This window comes from Globicephala melas, chromosome 10 (genome assembly GCF_963455315.2).
Source record: "Globicephala melas chromosome 10, mGloMel1.2, whole genome shotgun sequence".
Classification (NCBI taxonomy): Eukaryota; Metazoa; Chordata; class Mammalia; order Artiodactyla; family Delphinidae; genus Globicephala; species Globicephala melas.
Window position 1 is genome coordinate 68,272,717 of NC_083323.1, and position 17,046 is coordinate 68,289,762.

Sequence of the window (17,046 nt, forward strand, 5' to 3'; positions counted from 1 at the left end):
CACCACTTTTCTTTTTTTAATCAGTGTTCCAGGAGTTGTGGAGGAGGGGAGAGGTCTCGAGAATCTTACTGTATAAATAACTTTGGCCACCGTCTTGCTGACAGAGAATGCCAGGAACTTCCCCGAGTGACAACTGAGAATTGCAATGAATTTTCCTGTCCCAGTTGGGCCACTAGTGAGTGGAGTGAGGTAACATTAAACCCATGAGGCTTAGAACTGTTATAACATTGTGTAGGAGAGCTTTACAATCGAAGGCTATATAATTCAAAAAAATTTTCAATTTATTTTATCATGTGGTAAATAACTTTATCAAGGTAGTAAAACATTTAAAAATGGTTCATTCTTTAAGTGTTTACAATATCTGGCCAACAATGACATACTGATGTTTAATCTATAACCACTTTCATAGTGTCCACAGTAGGCTGAGATATACACTTGTTCTAAGGTTAGTTTTGTACCTTTGTTTCTGGAACAAATGGATGTTGCACTGGGATTTGGGCAGCAGAAATTTGGGATGGCTGATTTTACCCCATGTATATCTCTGATTTTTCTGAGGAGTGAAGGGAAAATGTCCTTAGGAATGGTCTTTCAGCTGTATTTGAATATGCAAATTGATCATTCATTATATATTTTGTAGGTATATGTGCTGACTAATACTGAAAATAATGGTCAGTTGTATTCTTACAGTGTCTTGTTACATGTGGAAAAGGAACAAGGCAGCGGCAGGTGTGGTGTCAACTGAATGAAGATCACTTGAGTGATGGCTTCTGTGATCCAAGCACCAAACCTGAGTCTCTGAGACCATGTGAGCTTCATGCATGTGCTTCCTGGCAAATAGGACCATGGGGTTCTGTGAGTATATGATAAGGGTTTTCTACTCTAATCCATCATTACAGAATAACACAGAAGTTGTGGTGTATTCACTCTTTAGTGGCTGCATCTAAATTTGGGTGTTTTTTTGGAAAAAGATTCCTGAAATGTAAATCCCTACCTGCACAATTTTGTCAGTACTGCTAATGTTGCTGTGGTAAATATTCTAGCTTTGCTTTTTAATTCAGTTTTGTTAAGCAAAATGCTACAAATTTTATGTTTTCACGAGGAACCATATTCAGTATCCTGTAATAAACCATAATGGAAAATAATATGAAAAAGAATATATATATAAATAACTGAATCACTTTGCTATACACCAGAAACTAAAATAATGTTGTAAATCAACTATACTTCAATAAAAATTTTTTTATGCTTTCATCAGCTTTATTTAAACTATAGACATTTTCATGTTCGGTGTCTAAATTATTATCTTTACTGTATTTAGAGTAGGCATTGTTGGGAAGTTTTGCCAAACAGGCGGCTAGGAATCTGCTGGATGAGGGTGGGCAGCTTATTAGCCTACACAGGTTGCCACAGTTGCTGGGAAACCTTCTCTCATCTGCCCTTTAACTCTGTTCTATGCTCTTCCTTTATCTCTTTGAAATTTACTTAGCGTATTGAATGACATGCATGCACCAGGTCGATTTTGAAAAGTATTTAGTTTCTCTAAACTGTATTGACTCTGCCTCCAAAATATCAGGCTTCTATTGATATTTTTACATGATAACTTTAAAGATATAGTAATTGTCCATTTTAACTTCACTATTTTATTAGTATCTCCATAAATTTGAATAAAAGTGTGTGTTGATTCAATTTGCTCATTTTAAGTCTAGAATCTGGTATAAAAGACTAATAAAAATATCTACTGAAAGTATATTCTTAACTGTCTATTTACAAAGAAAATTAAGTTTGTGTAATTTTTGAACAATGGTGTTTGGTATCTGCTTATATTCTTTCAGTGCACAGCCACCTGTGGACAAGGGTACCAGATGCGTGCTGTGAAATGTGTCGATGAGCTACTTAGTGCAGTGCTAGATGATAGAGTGTGCCATGGAGCTAGTCGCCCAAGTGACAGGCAGGTAAAGGACACCTCTTCGTGGATTATAAACAAAAATGTTTGATACAGGAGGATTATTGATATGTTAAAACTATTTCCATACGTATTTTTTCCACTTAAACTTCTATGCCTTAAAAATGTATGTGGGTGACTTCCCTGGTGGTCCAGTGGCAAAGGCTCCGTGCTCCCAATGCAGGGGGCCTGGGTTCGATCCATGGTTAGGGAAGTAGATCCCGCATGCTGCAACTAAGACCTGGCGCAGCCAAATAAATAAATAAATAAGTATATTTTACAAAAGTATGTGGGCATCAGAAAGTATATTGTTCTTGGTTTTGCCAGCTTTATTGATGCATTTTTTTTACTCTTTATCTGCCATTGGATCACTCATTTAACTTATATTTCCATCCTTTGAACTGCAGAAGGCTGAACCTCTAAAGCGTGTCGTACTGCCTAAGGGAGCATCCTGTGTTCATTCAGGAGGTTTCAGCTTAGTGGTAATTTTGAAGGACTATTACTCTTTTCTTTTCAACCATCAGGCAGAACGATCCAAACTTTAGCCTTCAGAGTCATACTATCCACTTCTAGCCCTTGATAGTATTTTGTACTTTTTTTTTTTTTTTTGCGGTACGCGGGCCTCTCACTGCTGTGGCTTTTCCTGTTGCGGAGCACAGGCTCCGGATGCGCAGGCTCAGCGGCCATGGCTCACGGGCCCAGCCGCTCCGCGGCATGTGAGATCTTCCCGGAGCGGGGCGACGGGGGCACGAACCTGCATCCCCTGCATCGGCTTGCGGACTCTCAACCACTGCGCCACCAGGGAAGCCCCATATTTTGTACTTTTGAAAAATATAAACCTTTACATCGCTTCTTTGTAGTTTAGAGTGCAAATGTCCTTTACTTATATATGTGGAGGATGAAATGAAGTATAGGATTTAGTATAAAGCAGAACGTTAATTAATTCATTGATGTTTTGTGAGACCCATTTTTCTTTTGAACAGGACTGTATTGTTACACCTTGCCCAGTTATCCCTAAAATTGGGGCCACTTCATTACCAGCCCTCCCCATGGGGAAGATAGCACAATGGCGATATGGTTCTTGGACCCCAGTAAGTGAATTCCTTTAAGAGGTACAGTGTTTCTACTATGGACCCTTTCAGACATCCACAGAATAGTTGCTACAGATTTGCCAAATTAATGTATGCATTCATTCTCAGGTATTTTGATGAATATAAGGTTTAGAATTAGATAATTTAATGACTAAATCCTGTCCTGCCTTTCAAGAGCTCTGTGTCTCTGGGAAGAAATTTAAGTTTTCTAGCTCTATTTTCTGATCTACCAAATGGGGATGATAATATTTATTGATTATTTTTTTAACTTTTATTTTATTTTTTTTTTACAACAGGTTCTTATTAGTTATCTATTTTATACATATTAGCATATACATTTCAATCCCAATCTCCCAATTCATCCCACCACCACCCCCCCACTTTACCTCCTTGGTGTCCATACGTTTGTTCTCTACATCTGTGTCTCTATTTCTGCCTTGCAAACCAGTTCAGGGGATGATAATATTTATGTCCCAGGTTGTTATGAGAGCAGATGTGATGCTTTTTATCAGCCTTTATTTAAACTACCACATATTCATGTTGTTTTTCTAAACTGAAGGCTTTAATCTATTCGGAGTATATACTCGCTTTAGTATATATGAAAATATATACTAAATATATGAAAGATATATGAAAATATATGAAAGATATATTTTTAAGTTTCACATATTCTCTGAATATTTTAATTATGAGAGCCTATCTACTCTATTACCTAGGTCTTCAAAAGTTATCTTAAATGATATCTTAAGATTCTCTTACATAAAATATTTTCTGTTCTTTTTTAAATTTTGGCCATCAACTAATCAATATTCCTAGAAGCTGAGTATTTTATTTCATTACCACAAATATCTGATTTGTGAAATTTATTTTCTAAACTCATTGGAATATTCACTGCCCTGTCTTTGACTCAGAAAGGATGCCAGGTGATAGTATTTATAATTTAACTTTTTTCAATAAACTTGAGGTTTAGAAATTTGAACAACAGCCAAGTGTAAGGGATGTGGAAATGTCCTGTATAACTCCTTGGTATTATTCAATTTTTTTAGTGCTCTGTGTCTTGTGGAAGAGGGAATCAAGCCCGCTATGTAAGCTGTCGTGATGCTCACGATGGAATAGCGGATGAATCATATTGTGCCCACTTACCCCGACCAGCTGAAACAGCTGTCTGTTTTAGCCCTTGTGGAGAGTGGCAAACAGGGAATTGGTCACCTGTAAGTATTTTTGTGTGAGAAAAATGAAATGAAAAATTTAAATATAATACTTGCTATTTAAGATAATGTAGTTTATTGGCTGAATTTGTGATCAGTGTTCAGCTTCCTGTGGCCATGGAAAAACAACTCGACAAGTTTTATGCATCAACTATCATCAGCCAATTAATGAGAATTACTGTGACCCTGAAGTCCGCCCTGTGATAGAACAAGAATGTAACCTGGCAGCCTGCCCTCCCACATACAGCCACTTTCCGAGTTCCTCTGAGCAGCCAAGCCATTTACCAGGCAGGAATTTTCCATTAACTCACAAACCAGAAGATAATCAAAATCAGGGGGTCCATCCATCAATCAGAGGAAACCAGTGGAGAACAGGACCATGGGGATCAGTAAGCCCTCTTTATTGAGTTATACTAATTCTGTAATTTTGTTATGTTATATGGCCTTTTAACAGATATGTGTGTAATGACATCGAATGCTTTTAATGCTAAATTTTTCTGAAGATCAGTAGTTTAAATCTTAAAAGGATTAAGCAATTTTTGATGCAGATTACAATTCCCCAGAGTTCTTATTGAATTATACAGTAATGTGATATTATGATTACAGAGGAATGCACTTGAAAACAATCTCAGAGTTTATTATAGTAAAAATAAAAGAAAATCTTTTAAGTGTTAAGACTACCAGTGTTTATGAAGAAAAAAGCCCCCAAAACCCAGAAATTACTCTGATAGCAGTGCAGTAAGCTGGAATAAAATCATGATTACTAGAAAAGGTACAACTGTGGTTCATATTTTATATGAGAGTAAAGATACCAAATAAAGAAAAACAATGTGAAAGTTTAGTAACTTAACATTATCTTTTGGTTTTTTTCCTTCCTAGTGAGACCTGAAAACTTTAATTCCTTTTTACTTAACACTTAGGACAAGGGTGAATTTCCTTTTGCAAGCTTTAAAACTTCACCTTTCCATCAACAAATTCTAATGAAACCCCTAGTTAAAACCCAAGTGTTGGTTATGTTGGGTTAAATAAAACACATTATGTATTAAAAAAAAAAAAACCCAAGTGTTTCTTGACAGATATTCTTGATTCAAATATTCCAATGAGGGGGGTTTTAACGTGGAAAGCTTGAATTTGAGTCAAAGTACTGATTTTTTGTGGGGTTTTTTGGATGTAATTTTGTGCCATGGAATCTGCAGTTTGTGTGTTCCTGTGTTCCATCCTTTTCAGTGCTCTAGCAGTTGTGCTGGAGGTATTCAGCGTAGAGCTGTGGTTTGCCAGGATGAAAATGGACAAAGTGCCAGTTACTGCAATGCAGCCTCCAAACCCCCAGAATCAAAGCACTGTGATTCGGGGCCTTGTCCACGGTGGAGCTACGGAAGCTGGGGAGAAGTAAGTCATACTATCTCCTAAACTTGTGGAGATTATGACATCTCCCAAGACTGAAAGTTAAGCACTTCATATTGTTACTGTTGGGTAATCTTACTTCACTGTCCTACAGAGAAAAGATTTTTTTTTTAATTGAGTCAGTAAAAATATGTTCTTTTAATAGACATTGTGTCATGGTATAAATCACTCATTCATGATAGGAAATATATACTCCAGATTTTTAACAGAATCCTTTGTGCTAGCCAATAGGTCTGTGACCTACTAAAACCTCTCTAAAAGTAGTATATTATTGTTTTAATTTCTTAGAAAATTAGACGGATATAAACAATTAGAGTGATATATAGGCATGTTTATATCCTTCTATCCATATCAAATGAAGGCTGAACCATTCATTTGGTGAATCTTTTAAATGGAGAGCTGTCAGTTATTGAGTGCTTTCTTCATGTCCTGGCATTCTTTTAGGCACTGGGATTATGAAGATAGTTTTAAAAATGGTTATAATGAATACTAATTCCACCGATATTATGCATGAGAAAGAAGAAAGACTTACATTGGCTTTGGATGAATAAAACAAACTGCCTAGTTTAATTAGTCAGATATTTTTGCTGAATGATTTTAGTACATATTTTCTCTCCATAAGGAGTTTGGAAATCATTGTTTAAAGATACACTCTGACCAGGTGCTAATAAATAGCAAGTACCTCTTTAAAATGTACTTTTACTATTTTCCAAAATGAAAGTAACTTTTTAATTTCTGAGTTAAATCTCATAGTGAAAATTCAAATAAAATGAAAAATTGTGAAAAGATAAGAACTTTTAACATTTGATACATTTCCTGCCAGACTTTTGTTTTGTGTGGGTTCCAGAAATAGGTTCATACTATACATGCCACTTTGCCATCTGCTGTTTTCATGTAATATATATACACTGAACATCTTTCTATGTTTATAAATTTTGATCTCCCTTATTAGCTTTCATGGCTACACAGTCATCTTTTGATAGGATACCATACATTATGTAGTTAATACCTATTACAGTACCAATTCTCAAAATTTTGTCTTTTTTAAAAAAATTATAGAACTAAAACTTTGATTTATTTTTTACCCAGGAAGAAATGTTGAGAATTGTAAGGATTCTTATATTTCTTATATAAGAATATAAATATATTCTTATATATTTCTTATAATTATAAGATTATAAGAAAGGATAACTTTTAATTCTAGCAATACTGATTATGTACTCAACATTGAATAAAGCAGTATAATATTCTTTTTGAAGCCACATAGTTTTGATTTTTCTTCTTATTTTTAGTGTACACAAACATGTGGAGGAGGAATAAAATCACGATTCGTAATATGTCTATTTCCCAATGGCCAAATGTCACGAGAGCAAAACTGTGAAATCTTAAACAAGCCACCTAGTGTGGTACAATGTCATGTGCATGCTTGCCCTGATGATGTATCATGGCATCGGGGACCATGGAAATCGGTACGATAGTATTCTTATTTTTATCCTTCTGTTTTGTTTTGTTTTTCTATGTTCCTTTTACTTTAATTTCCTCTCTTCATAAATTGTGATGCACACATTTTATCTTCTGATTTTTTTTTAAAGTAGACCATTGGCCCTCTTGGCTTGATAGTTTGAAAGAAGAATCATTCAATTTCAAGTACTGTAATATATACATATATATATAATAGTTTTATATGTATTTATTTTTTTATAAGTGAATTTTGAACCGTAGCACTATTCTAATGGCAGTATCTTTCTCCAGTATACCTTTGGCTTGCCCACAAATTAATTAGAAATATTTTACTATTTACATTTGTACATAATGTTAACATTGTGCTTATAACAATGGCGAGTTAAGGCTGTGTCTTGTTTGAGTATATAACTGTTTGTGGCTTTTGTCTGTCAATGTCCAATAACTGATCTAAAAGCAAGTAACATTCTTGTTTTTATCATTGTTAAACTTAGTATTTTGTTTGGAAATGTGAAAATTATTGTATTAAAAAATATAGAGAAATTTACTTACACAAAGTAAATTAATTGTTTACAGTTTGTCACATACATCATGGAAAAGTATGATTTATATAGTAGTTTATAAGAATATTCATTTCTTCCACTGTGTGGAGTTACTATGTTTTGAACTGTTTTAATTTTTTATTTTTTTTGGAGCCATAGACAAAATTCATAAATATTTATGAATGATTAATTTCCTCTAGTATTTTTCAAATACCAGGCTTTGAAGAATAATTAATATATAAATATATTGAAATTAGCATTTTGGTCACTTTTGATATTTTAAATCATGAACAACTAAGTATACTTCTCTCAGGTGAAAAACTGATTGGAGTCTATAATCTATTTATAATTAAATTTATAAAGTTAAACAATTCTTTATTTGGAAAATAATTATAACTCTGGTTTTATATCCAACCCTGATGTGTACACTTGTTTTACTTCACCCAAGCCAAAGCTTTATGATGAAATGTAAACCTGTTTCAATTCATGCTATTTGAAGAACAGGTCAAGTTCAAGTTCAGGCTGAAATTCATCTTTAGAGTCAGTGTGACTGATACAAAACAACAGAACATTTTAACTTTATAGGAGGATCTTAAAGTTAAATGGCTGCATTAGAAGTAGAGAGCCATTACTTTTCAGGAACTAACAAAAAACATATTTTGCTATGGAAAGCATTCACATATTTACTTAATAATATGTTCACTGACCATCTGCTATATCCTAGGTACTGTGCTACAGGAATAATAAAGACATATTTCTTACCCCTATGGAGTTTACAGTTTAGTTGGAGAGATGTGAAGTACTGTAGGAACTCACTATAAAGATATTTTTTGTTAGTCATTTTAGATTGGAAATTCACTTTCTCCTTACTATATCTGTTACATTTTCTTTCATTTTATTGGTTTAATTTGCAAGCCTAGTTCTTAATAAGACTTAATCCATAGATTGCCTTCTTGGAATTTTGCCTCAATTAGGAAAGCAGACACGAAGGTTTTATTTTCCCCACTCGTTCATGAATTCATTAATTCACGAAGCATTAGACATTTACTTATGTCTCCTGCTTTGTGCTAGATATTGAAGTTCCTAAAATTAAGTGCTTTTGAATCAGATTTTCTATTTCAGGGGTCAGCAAACTATGAAATCTGACCCATTGCCTATTTTTGTAAATAAGTTTTATTGGAACACAGTCATGCACAACTTTTTATGTATTATCTATGGCTGCTTTTGCACTACAAAGCAGAGTTCATTAGTTGCAATAGAGACTGGCCCTCAAAGCCTGAAATATTTACTGTTTGGTCCTTTCTAGGGAAAGCTTGTTGACTCCTGTTCTATTTAATAACATTATAAAACTTTTTAAATTTAATGTAAAATGTACTTAAAGTTATAGCATATTACAATTGCAAATATTCATTTGGGGTCAGATGTTTTTGATCCTTTAACATTTTAAAATACCTTAATGTTTATCAATCTTCTCTACATATTCACTGTAATATTCACATAATTTTTCCCCAGCTTTATTGAGATATATATGGTCTTATTGTATAAGTTTAAGGTGTACAACATCACACAATGTTTCTTGTATTGGAATAATATCTAATACTACATTCCAATATATTTGTGTCATGTTATTTTTTTGTATGTAAATGATGTCATAAGTGAAAAACCTGAATGTTCATTAAAGACCCTGTGTAGAGGTAACTTTTTTCAACCTCACAAAAAACAAATGACCAAGAAAACAATAACCACAAATTAAAAAATAGTAAGACAAAAATATAAAAGTCTTCAATTATTTAATACATGTCTGTTCCACAAAGGAGTTCATTGACTAATTCAGTCTTTGCACTAGGAAAGAACTATAATTTTTTTGATAAATTGAGGATAAAAATTTAAAAATCACAGTAGATGTATATATCAGAATTTTTATAAACTTTATTTATAAACTTTTTATAGGTATAAAGTAAATATATATCATTAGAGTACCTGGATTTCTTATTATATGAAGAATTTTATTCCTTAAATTAGCCTTTTATATTAAAAGGGTTTAAGTGATCTGAAGTTTTGTTGTTAAAACCAGATATAACCCTTTACCTCTTTCAGTGTTGTTGCATATTAGCCAAATTTCAGAATACCTCTAATTAACATATCAGGTTGATATTCTTTCATGTACAACTTTAATTTCAGATCCTATTTACTAGGTTAGAAAATTAAGAAATGTATGTATATATATACGTGTGTGTGTGTATATATATATATACACATATATGAGTGACATGAAATCTTAAACACTTTTCATTTTAAAGCAAAATTAAAATACCAAGTGCTAAATCATTAAAATGTAACTAGGAAAAAAGTTGCAAATATACATTTAAATTTTCTCCATGTTGGAAACCTTGTGTTGTAATAATTTATAAGCATGATTAAAGAAAGGAATAAATAAATCTTAACATATGTTAATTTAATGACTGCATTTTTGTGATTAGTCAATGTGAAATGATTGTATTTTAACCCTTGCTTATTAATGATGTGTTGTGGCTTTGTGCTTTGCATAATTCACATGTATGTTATATTTTTATTCCTTGGATCAATACTTAAAATGTTTTAAGTCACTGAACAGATCCTGTATTATAATGAATGCCTCTTTTCTTTTGATGTATTTTTCTTAAATAACAAATTGTTAATTTTTCTTATTAAACATTTAATTGTTGAATAGTTTACGTTTTCATAATTTTACTGAGTATATGTATAAGCTACTGCTATTTTTCAGATAATCCTATTAGAAACTAACATTGGTATTTAAAAATAAGATTTATTGTTGGCTATCAATTTTTAAATACTAGAAATTTTAATATTCTTTTCATATGTTATAAATAATGAATAAAAATTTGTGATGTAAGCAAATTCATTTAGTAAGTTAACAATAGATGTGCTCTTGCCCAGGGTAGTCTTTAAAAGATGAGTAAAAGTTTTATTTTTCCTTTATATTGTAAGGGACACTACATGTAACATAAACTTCTACAAATGCTCTTTAAAGAAATTTATATTAACTTATCTTTATTTCCCCCTAAACCTCATTTAAGTGACTTATTTTCCTAGAATATTCCTACATAAAATGAATATTTTTTTATTCCCTACATAAAATGAATTCATGTTGGTTAAGAAAATGATGTGTATTCTATTGTGTTCTGGGGTTAATAATGATCACACAGAGGTAAAGAGAGTATTTTTCCCATTCAAGATTGTTTTTTCCTCTAAAAATGAGAAAATTATTTTTTTAAAAAGGAAAGCTTGATACTTGAACCCTCTTGATGCTAGTCCTTTTCCCCAAGTGTCTCTTTTTAAAATAATACCCTCCTGTAGCATTGTGTTAAAATACATATATATATGTGTATATATATAGAGAGAGAGAGAAAGCACTAAATTTCTAATATGATACAACAGAATGTGACAAATAGAGGCGCTTTCAGAAATGAGCATGGGGTAGCCATACACACCTAGTAAATCTGCAGTTTGTCAATTTAACAGTTTTGTGTAACAAAAGAGCAGTGAGGGACTGAGCAGAGGGGTCAGGCAGCCTCTTAAACTGTAGCTCCCACTCAAGGTGGAATGTACTCGGGAAGGAACTTGTTACTGGCTCCACTGCTCCTAAGACCAGAATCAGCCAGGGGAACAAGGTAATGTGTGGGGAAATGGTTTCAAGAAACTGTCCATTCTTTGTAAAGTGGAGTGTTCAGTAAAACAATTTATAGTAATCAGTTATTTTCGCAAATTTGGAAAAGACACACGCAAGTATAGCAACAGACTGGAAATCTATTTTATTTCCAATTTATCATAGAAATCTGTTGAAATAATGTTTCCATTTATTATATTGCCATATCATTCTACGGTACATTCGTCAACTCTCCCCCAAATTATGAGCATCCCCTACATGTTCGGCATTGTGTTAGTCACTAGACGTAAATCAGGCACAATCCCTGTGTACAAGGAGTTTGCAGTTTAGTGGTGAAGGTACCAGATAAACAGATGATTAGAAGCAGAATGGGATTCCTATCTTATTTCAGTAACAACTTTGTGATTTATAATATTAAAGACTCATAATATCGGGGGCTCAATAGATTATAATTATCCAAGAATTGGTAATAAGAATTGTATTTGAAAGCATAGTAATTATTCCAGTAGATCCTTCTAGAAAGCCTTAACTAGCAGGAGGTATTCCATTATAACCTGGCTAGAGATGAGTGGCGTCCAAGTCTCTGTGCTAGAAGAATAGGTTAGTTTTTGCCTAATCGCAGCATCTTTTTCTTTTGTCTGTGTGTGTGCATAAATTTCATGAATCATGAAAGGGAGAATGTAGACTGATTTATAGTTTGCCCTAGATATGATGCTTTGAAAATAATTTTGAAGATACAAATGGACCTTGCAGGTTTGAAATGTGTGACTTAGGAAAAGTTTAAGGAGATAATCTAACGATGAGAATGTAAAAAAAGATACTTGTAAGTGTGTTTGGTTGAGTGAAGTTAGAATGTAGAGTTTAAAATAACTCTAAAAAACATGTCAACGTGAAATGGTGATACTGCTATATTTTTCTTTATATGAAGAAAATGGATGATCATGTTTCCATTGTAATTCTGTTTTCCCAGGCATAATGCTTCAGAATGTTTAAGAATTTCTGGAAATAGATTTTTAGATGTTTTAGAAGAACAGTCTCAGTATTCTACAATATCTATATGCTGTATGAGATATACAGGCATTGTTAATATTAGTGCATTTATTAGATCCCTAATTTTTTGTTATAATTTTGTGTCAACTTTCGGTAGACTGAGAATCAGATTTTAGTTCCTATATAATTACAACAGAGTCAAACATTAACACTTTAAAGAGTCTATTTGACATTTTCTAGACAATTTCTAATTTTTAATTATATGTACATTTCTCAGTAAAATATTTTGATCACATACCCTTATATATTATTATATATCTATACATTGCAAGCATAAACTAATATATAAATGTGATTTATAGAACATATAAATTTAAAAGGGTAAGATGAATATTAAATACATTTTTAATTTTATGGATAATAAAGTTTTTCTCTCAGTGAACTATTATTGTACTCATCTCATGTTTAAAAAGTGGTAGAATGTTTCATTAGTTTGAAAACCTTGTTTTGGTACTGTTAGAGCAATTCAAAAGTCTGGTTTATTCCAATATGTGATTTCAGTAGCTTCCATAGCTGAAGAAATTACTTTGCTAAATGCATACCTCCATATAGCAAAGTTTATCACTGGATGTTCCTGTTATAAACTAGTCATTGATTTTAAATCATCGGATCATACCAGTTATTTTAAAAATTTTTATTGAAAATTGATGAATTTCCATTTTCCATTCTGTCATTTGCTTCTTGAAAAGTACTGGAAGGGGTTATATCTTTATATTTTAACAAATACTGTTAAAACAGTGAAACTTTGAAAGATTTGGAAGCAATTTAAACATATTAGAAAATCTTGCTCCAAAGTTTTAAAAATACACTGGAGAATTTTTATCGTTGGCATACTTATGGTAACAAAGTCCCATAACACTAGAAACACTTCCAAACATTTCAAAATGTTCTCTCCTTAGAAGGATTTCCCAAAAGCAGTTCCTTTCTCATCCAATCTTAAATGTTTCCTTTATCTTAAAGGAGAGATTATAAGTCTATTTGTTTAAGTGACAGGTGTAACATTTTAATCCTTATCATAGAAAAAATCAGCAAATTTGGAACAAACCTCTTTTCATAATAGAAAAATTAATAATTCATCTTCATGATCCCATTTGGTAATTTGAACACAATCAGCAAAACTCTGTGGCTTAAAACTGAAAAACCAGCAGGAGCAGTGTGTCATGGCACTCATCTGATTATAGTGTTATGAGTTGATACATGTACTGTAATCTGTTCATCTTCCTAAGTGGGTGTGTGTGAAGTGTGGTGGGTACACTGAAAGTGAGTGGCAAGTGATGATCTCCCTGCCAGGATACCTAATGTATTATATGCATTACATATCAGGCTGACATATAACCCCATATAGTAAAGCTTATTTTCTTACTTTAGATGAAAACAAATGTGAACAGAGACTATTAAAAAAATGTTTTTGGTACTCCATTGAATCACCTTGCCTCTGAGATATACTTGAGACTTAACGGTTCAGTAACATCTCTAAAACCTTATACGTTACACAGTAAAGATTGGAATTATGTAATTTGTTTTCATAGACACCATCATCTGCTTCTTGGTTGTACTCCCCTACCCACATGATTGGGTAAACTTAAACTCACCAATGTACCTAAATCTAGTAGGCTATATCTAGGAAGGTACTCTATCATGTCCTATTGTGATATGACCTTTGTACTAAAACCCTGGTATCATATAATATGCATTATATGACATTCATATATTTGTGAAAGTTAAATGATGTATTACAAAGTTTTTGGTAGATCACATAACAAATTCTTCTCTATCAGTTGTAACTGAGCTCTAAGGTGATCCTCTAAGACTGCTCTGAGCTATTTTCAATCTCCCTGAACTTTTGACATTTTGCAGTTGTGACCCAGGGAAACTCAGAGACTTTGGAGGTAACTATGAAGGGAATGGTGGCCACTGAGCTCCCAAAAATTAATCCCCATCAATCCATTCAAGGTTATTGAGAGCCCATCTGTAACAGACACTGGGCTAAGAAAGCTAAAGATGAATAAGAATGACATACTGTGCTCAAAAGATTCACAGTCCAGGGAAAAGTAAATATATACACAAATCACAAGGCAGAAATGGATGTCATGGAAAGTCAGAAAATGTGCATCCAGTTGGAGAAACGTAGGGCTTTATCAAGAAGGCATAAGCCTTGATGGGTAGGTAGGATTTGAGTGGGAAAGGAGGAACCAGGTTGGAGATCACGCTGAGCAAAACCAGAGGCCAGAAAAAGTAGTTATTTGACTAGTGTAGGTTGGTTTGTGAGAGACAAGGGGCAAGAATAAAGTTAGAAATATGAATTGAGCCATAGCAAGGAGGACCAATAAGTATCATGCTTAAGACAATTTAAAAATGGAAAAATTCTTTAAGTTTGTTAAAAAACATTGAATTTTTTGGAGTGGGAACACAGCAGTGTTTTAGGAAGATTCATAGGCAATTCTCATCATAAATTATAAACACATTGAAAATATCAGAGACTGGAGATGAGAAGTCCAAGAGGGGACTCTTCTAAAAGTTTAGAGTGATGATTTAGGGACTGTTCAGTTACTCAGCAAGTATTTATGGATTACAACACTCGAATTGTAATGGAGTAGAATAAGCTGGTAGAGGAGAGATTCATGGGACAATTTTTTGCAAATGGGAGGAAAGGATGTATAAGAGAACATCTTGTCAAGTACCGTATTGTCAAGATAATAAAGTTGAGAAAAGTCATGTTGGATAATTTTGAGATAAATTAAGTTTGGGCTTGAAGAGAGTAAAAAGTTTGGGCAATGAGTCAAGAATTTACTATGCTTACAAACTGCAGATTGAGCGGCCCATTTGATGGTGTATAACTTGGCTTTGTATTAGTTTCACGTAAGAGAATATAATCTTGACTTCACCAAGAGAAATGTAAATTTTCATTTACCAAAAGAGTTTGAAGCAATATCATTATTCCTAAGCCTACTGAAACTTTTAATAGTAAGTCTATTCTAGATCTTGTGATTAAGAGTTGTGGTGTTAGAATGCCTACGTTTGAGTTAAAACTGCTATTATTTAACTGAGTGACTTTTGGAAAGTTACTGAACATTTCGAAGATTTTGTTTCATAGAATATAATAATAGTGCCTACAGAAAGAGGACACTTTTTAGTATTAAATGGACAATGGGTAAAGTGATTAGCATAGGGCCTGTTACTTAAAGACTCAATGTATTTTGCTTTTTATTATCACTTATCCAATAATAAGTACTAACTCTTTCCTCAAAAAGCTAAAAATCCAAACGCAGTAGATAAGTATAACACATTGAACAATCTGCAACAAGATCTACTGAAGCAAAAATACTCTAGTGTAAGAAAGAAATCAATTCGGACTAGAGTTTGGCTTCTTCTTCAAACTTTTAGGAAATGTGACATTCAGCAATACTTTCAATCATAAAGGTACAATTCAGTGAATTTTAGTGAACACACCTGAGTAGCCAACACCCAGACCAAGAACAGCACCCCAGAAATTTCCCCACATACCCCTTGCAATCACTATACCCCCCAAAGCTACCCATATTCTGGCATCAAATATCACTGATAAGTCTGCCTGTCTTTGGACTTTATATAATGGAACTTAGAGAATTTGTTTGTGAGAGTCACAATATGACATTTGTGTGATTCATTCATGTTGCATGTAATTGTAGTTTCTTATTACATTCTAGTACTGTATGAATAAATTTGTTGTGTGAATAAATTAATTTATATGAATATTCTCCAGTTGGCAAGCAATTGGAGTTGTTTTTAATTTGGGATATACAAATAATGCTGTTATGAACATCTCTCACACATGTTTTTGGTGAACATGTATATGCACATCTGTTGGGTAGGTAGACAGGAGTTGAATCTTGGTTAATGCTTAGGTTCTGGTTTAGTAAATACTGACAGACAGTTTTCTGAAGGATTGTATGGGAATTACAGTTGCTCCACATCCTTCCCAACACTTGATATTATCAGACTTTAAAATTTATAATCTTCATGGATTTCTCTTAAGTTATTCATTCAGTAGATATTTACATAGCAGTTCGTGTGTGTTAACGATGGTTGCATAGTACTTGGTGTGGAGGATAAAAACACGAATGTATCATGAGATAGAAGATATTACATATTACAGCTGGATAAAAAAAGACTAAAGCAACAACAAATTAATACATTTAAAGAGATGACTATCATCATTTTTGAGACAAACGTTTCTTTTAATGTGATATTTATTAATAGCAGGAAATATGATTCTAACCTAGTTCCAAAATATAAATAAAAACAGAATTGAAAATACTGTGGCAAGCAGTCAGACTTCTGGGGAAGAGAACTTTGGTGAAATTATTAAAATTCTCAAAAAAAGGCTTGCCCAAAGTAGAACCATTTTTATTTCTAGCCTGTAATTTTTTCAGGGTATAAATATATTCACAAAAGTATTTCTTCTTATAGTAGACTTTACCCATCATAAACAAATGCAAACATAATAATATTCAATAGGTAGAACCAGAAAGCATTTTGTGTGATTAAAGATTAATCACTCTGGGATATCATTAAAGATAGTGTGAGAATTAAAATGTGCAAATTGTACCGTGTAAATGGTGATGTGTGCTCTGTGAGAATATATTCTTTATAGGAGAGTGAAAGAATAAAAGGAACTTTTTACTGCCACACTAATAAAAAA

The 17,046-nt window shown here is 32.8% G+C and overlaps 1 protein-coding gene across 2 annotated transcripts in view; it reads left to right on the forward strand.

The window, feature by feature from the left end:
* The window catches only part of ADAMTS20 (ADAM metallopeptidase with thrombospondin type 1 motif 20), a 195,487-nt gene that overhangs the window by 114,445 nt on the left and 63,996 nt on the right, over window positions 1-17,046 (forward strand). For both annotated transcript variants that reach the window (XM_030835354.2, XM_060306576.1), the window contains exons 21-28: window positions 25-189; window positions 688-852; window positions 1,833-1,952; window positions 2,926-3,033; window positions 4,080-4,244; window positions 4,340-4,630; window positions 5,469-5,630; window positions 6,938-7,114. In XM_030835354.2, coding sequence (XP_030691214.2) covers window positions 25-189; window positions 688-852; window positions 1,833-1,952; window positions 2,926-3,033; window positions 4,080-4,244; window positions 4,340-4,630; window positions 5,469-5,630; window positions 6,938-7,114 — 1,353 coding nt within the window. The remainder of the gene's footprint in view (window positions 1-24; window positions 190-687; window positions 853-1,832; window positions 1,953-2,925; window positions 3,034-4,079; window positions 4,245-4,339; window positions 4,631-5,468; window positions 5,631-6,937; window positions 7,115-17,046) is intronic.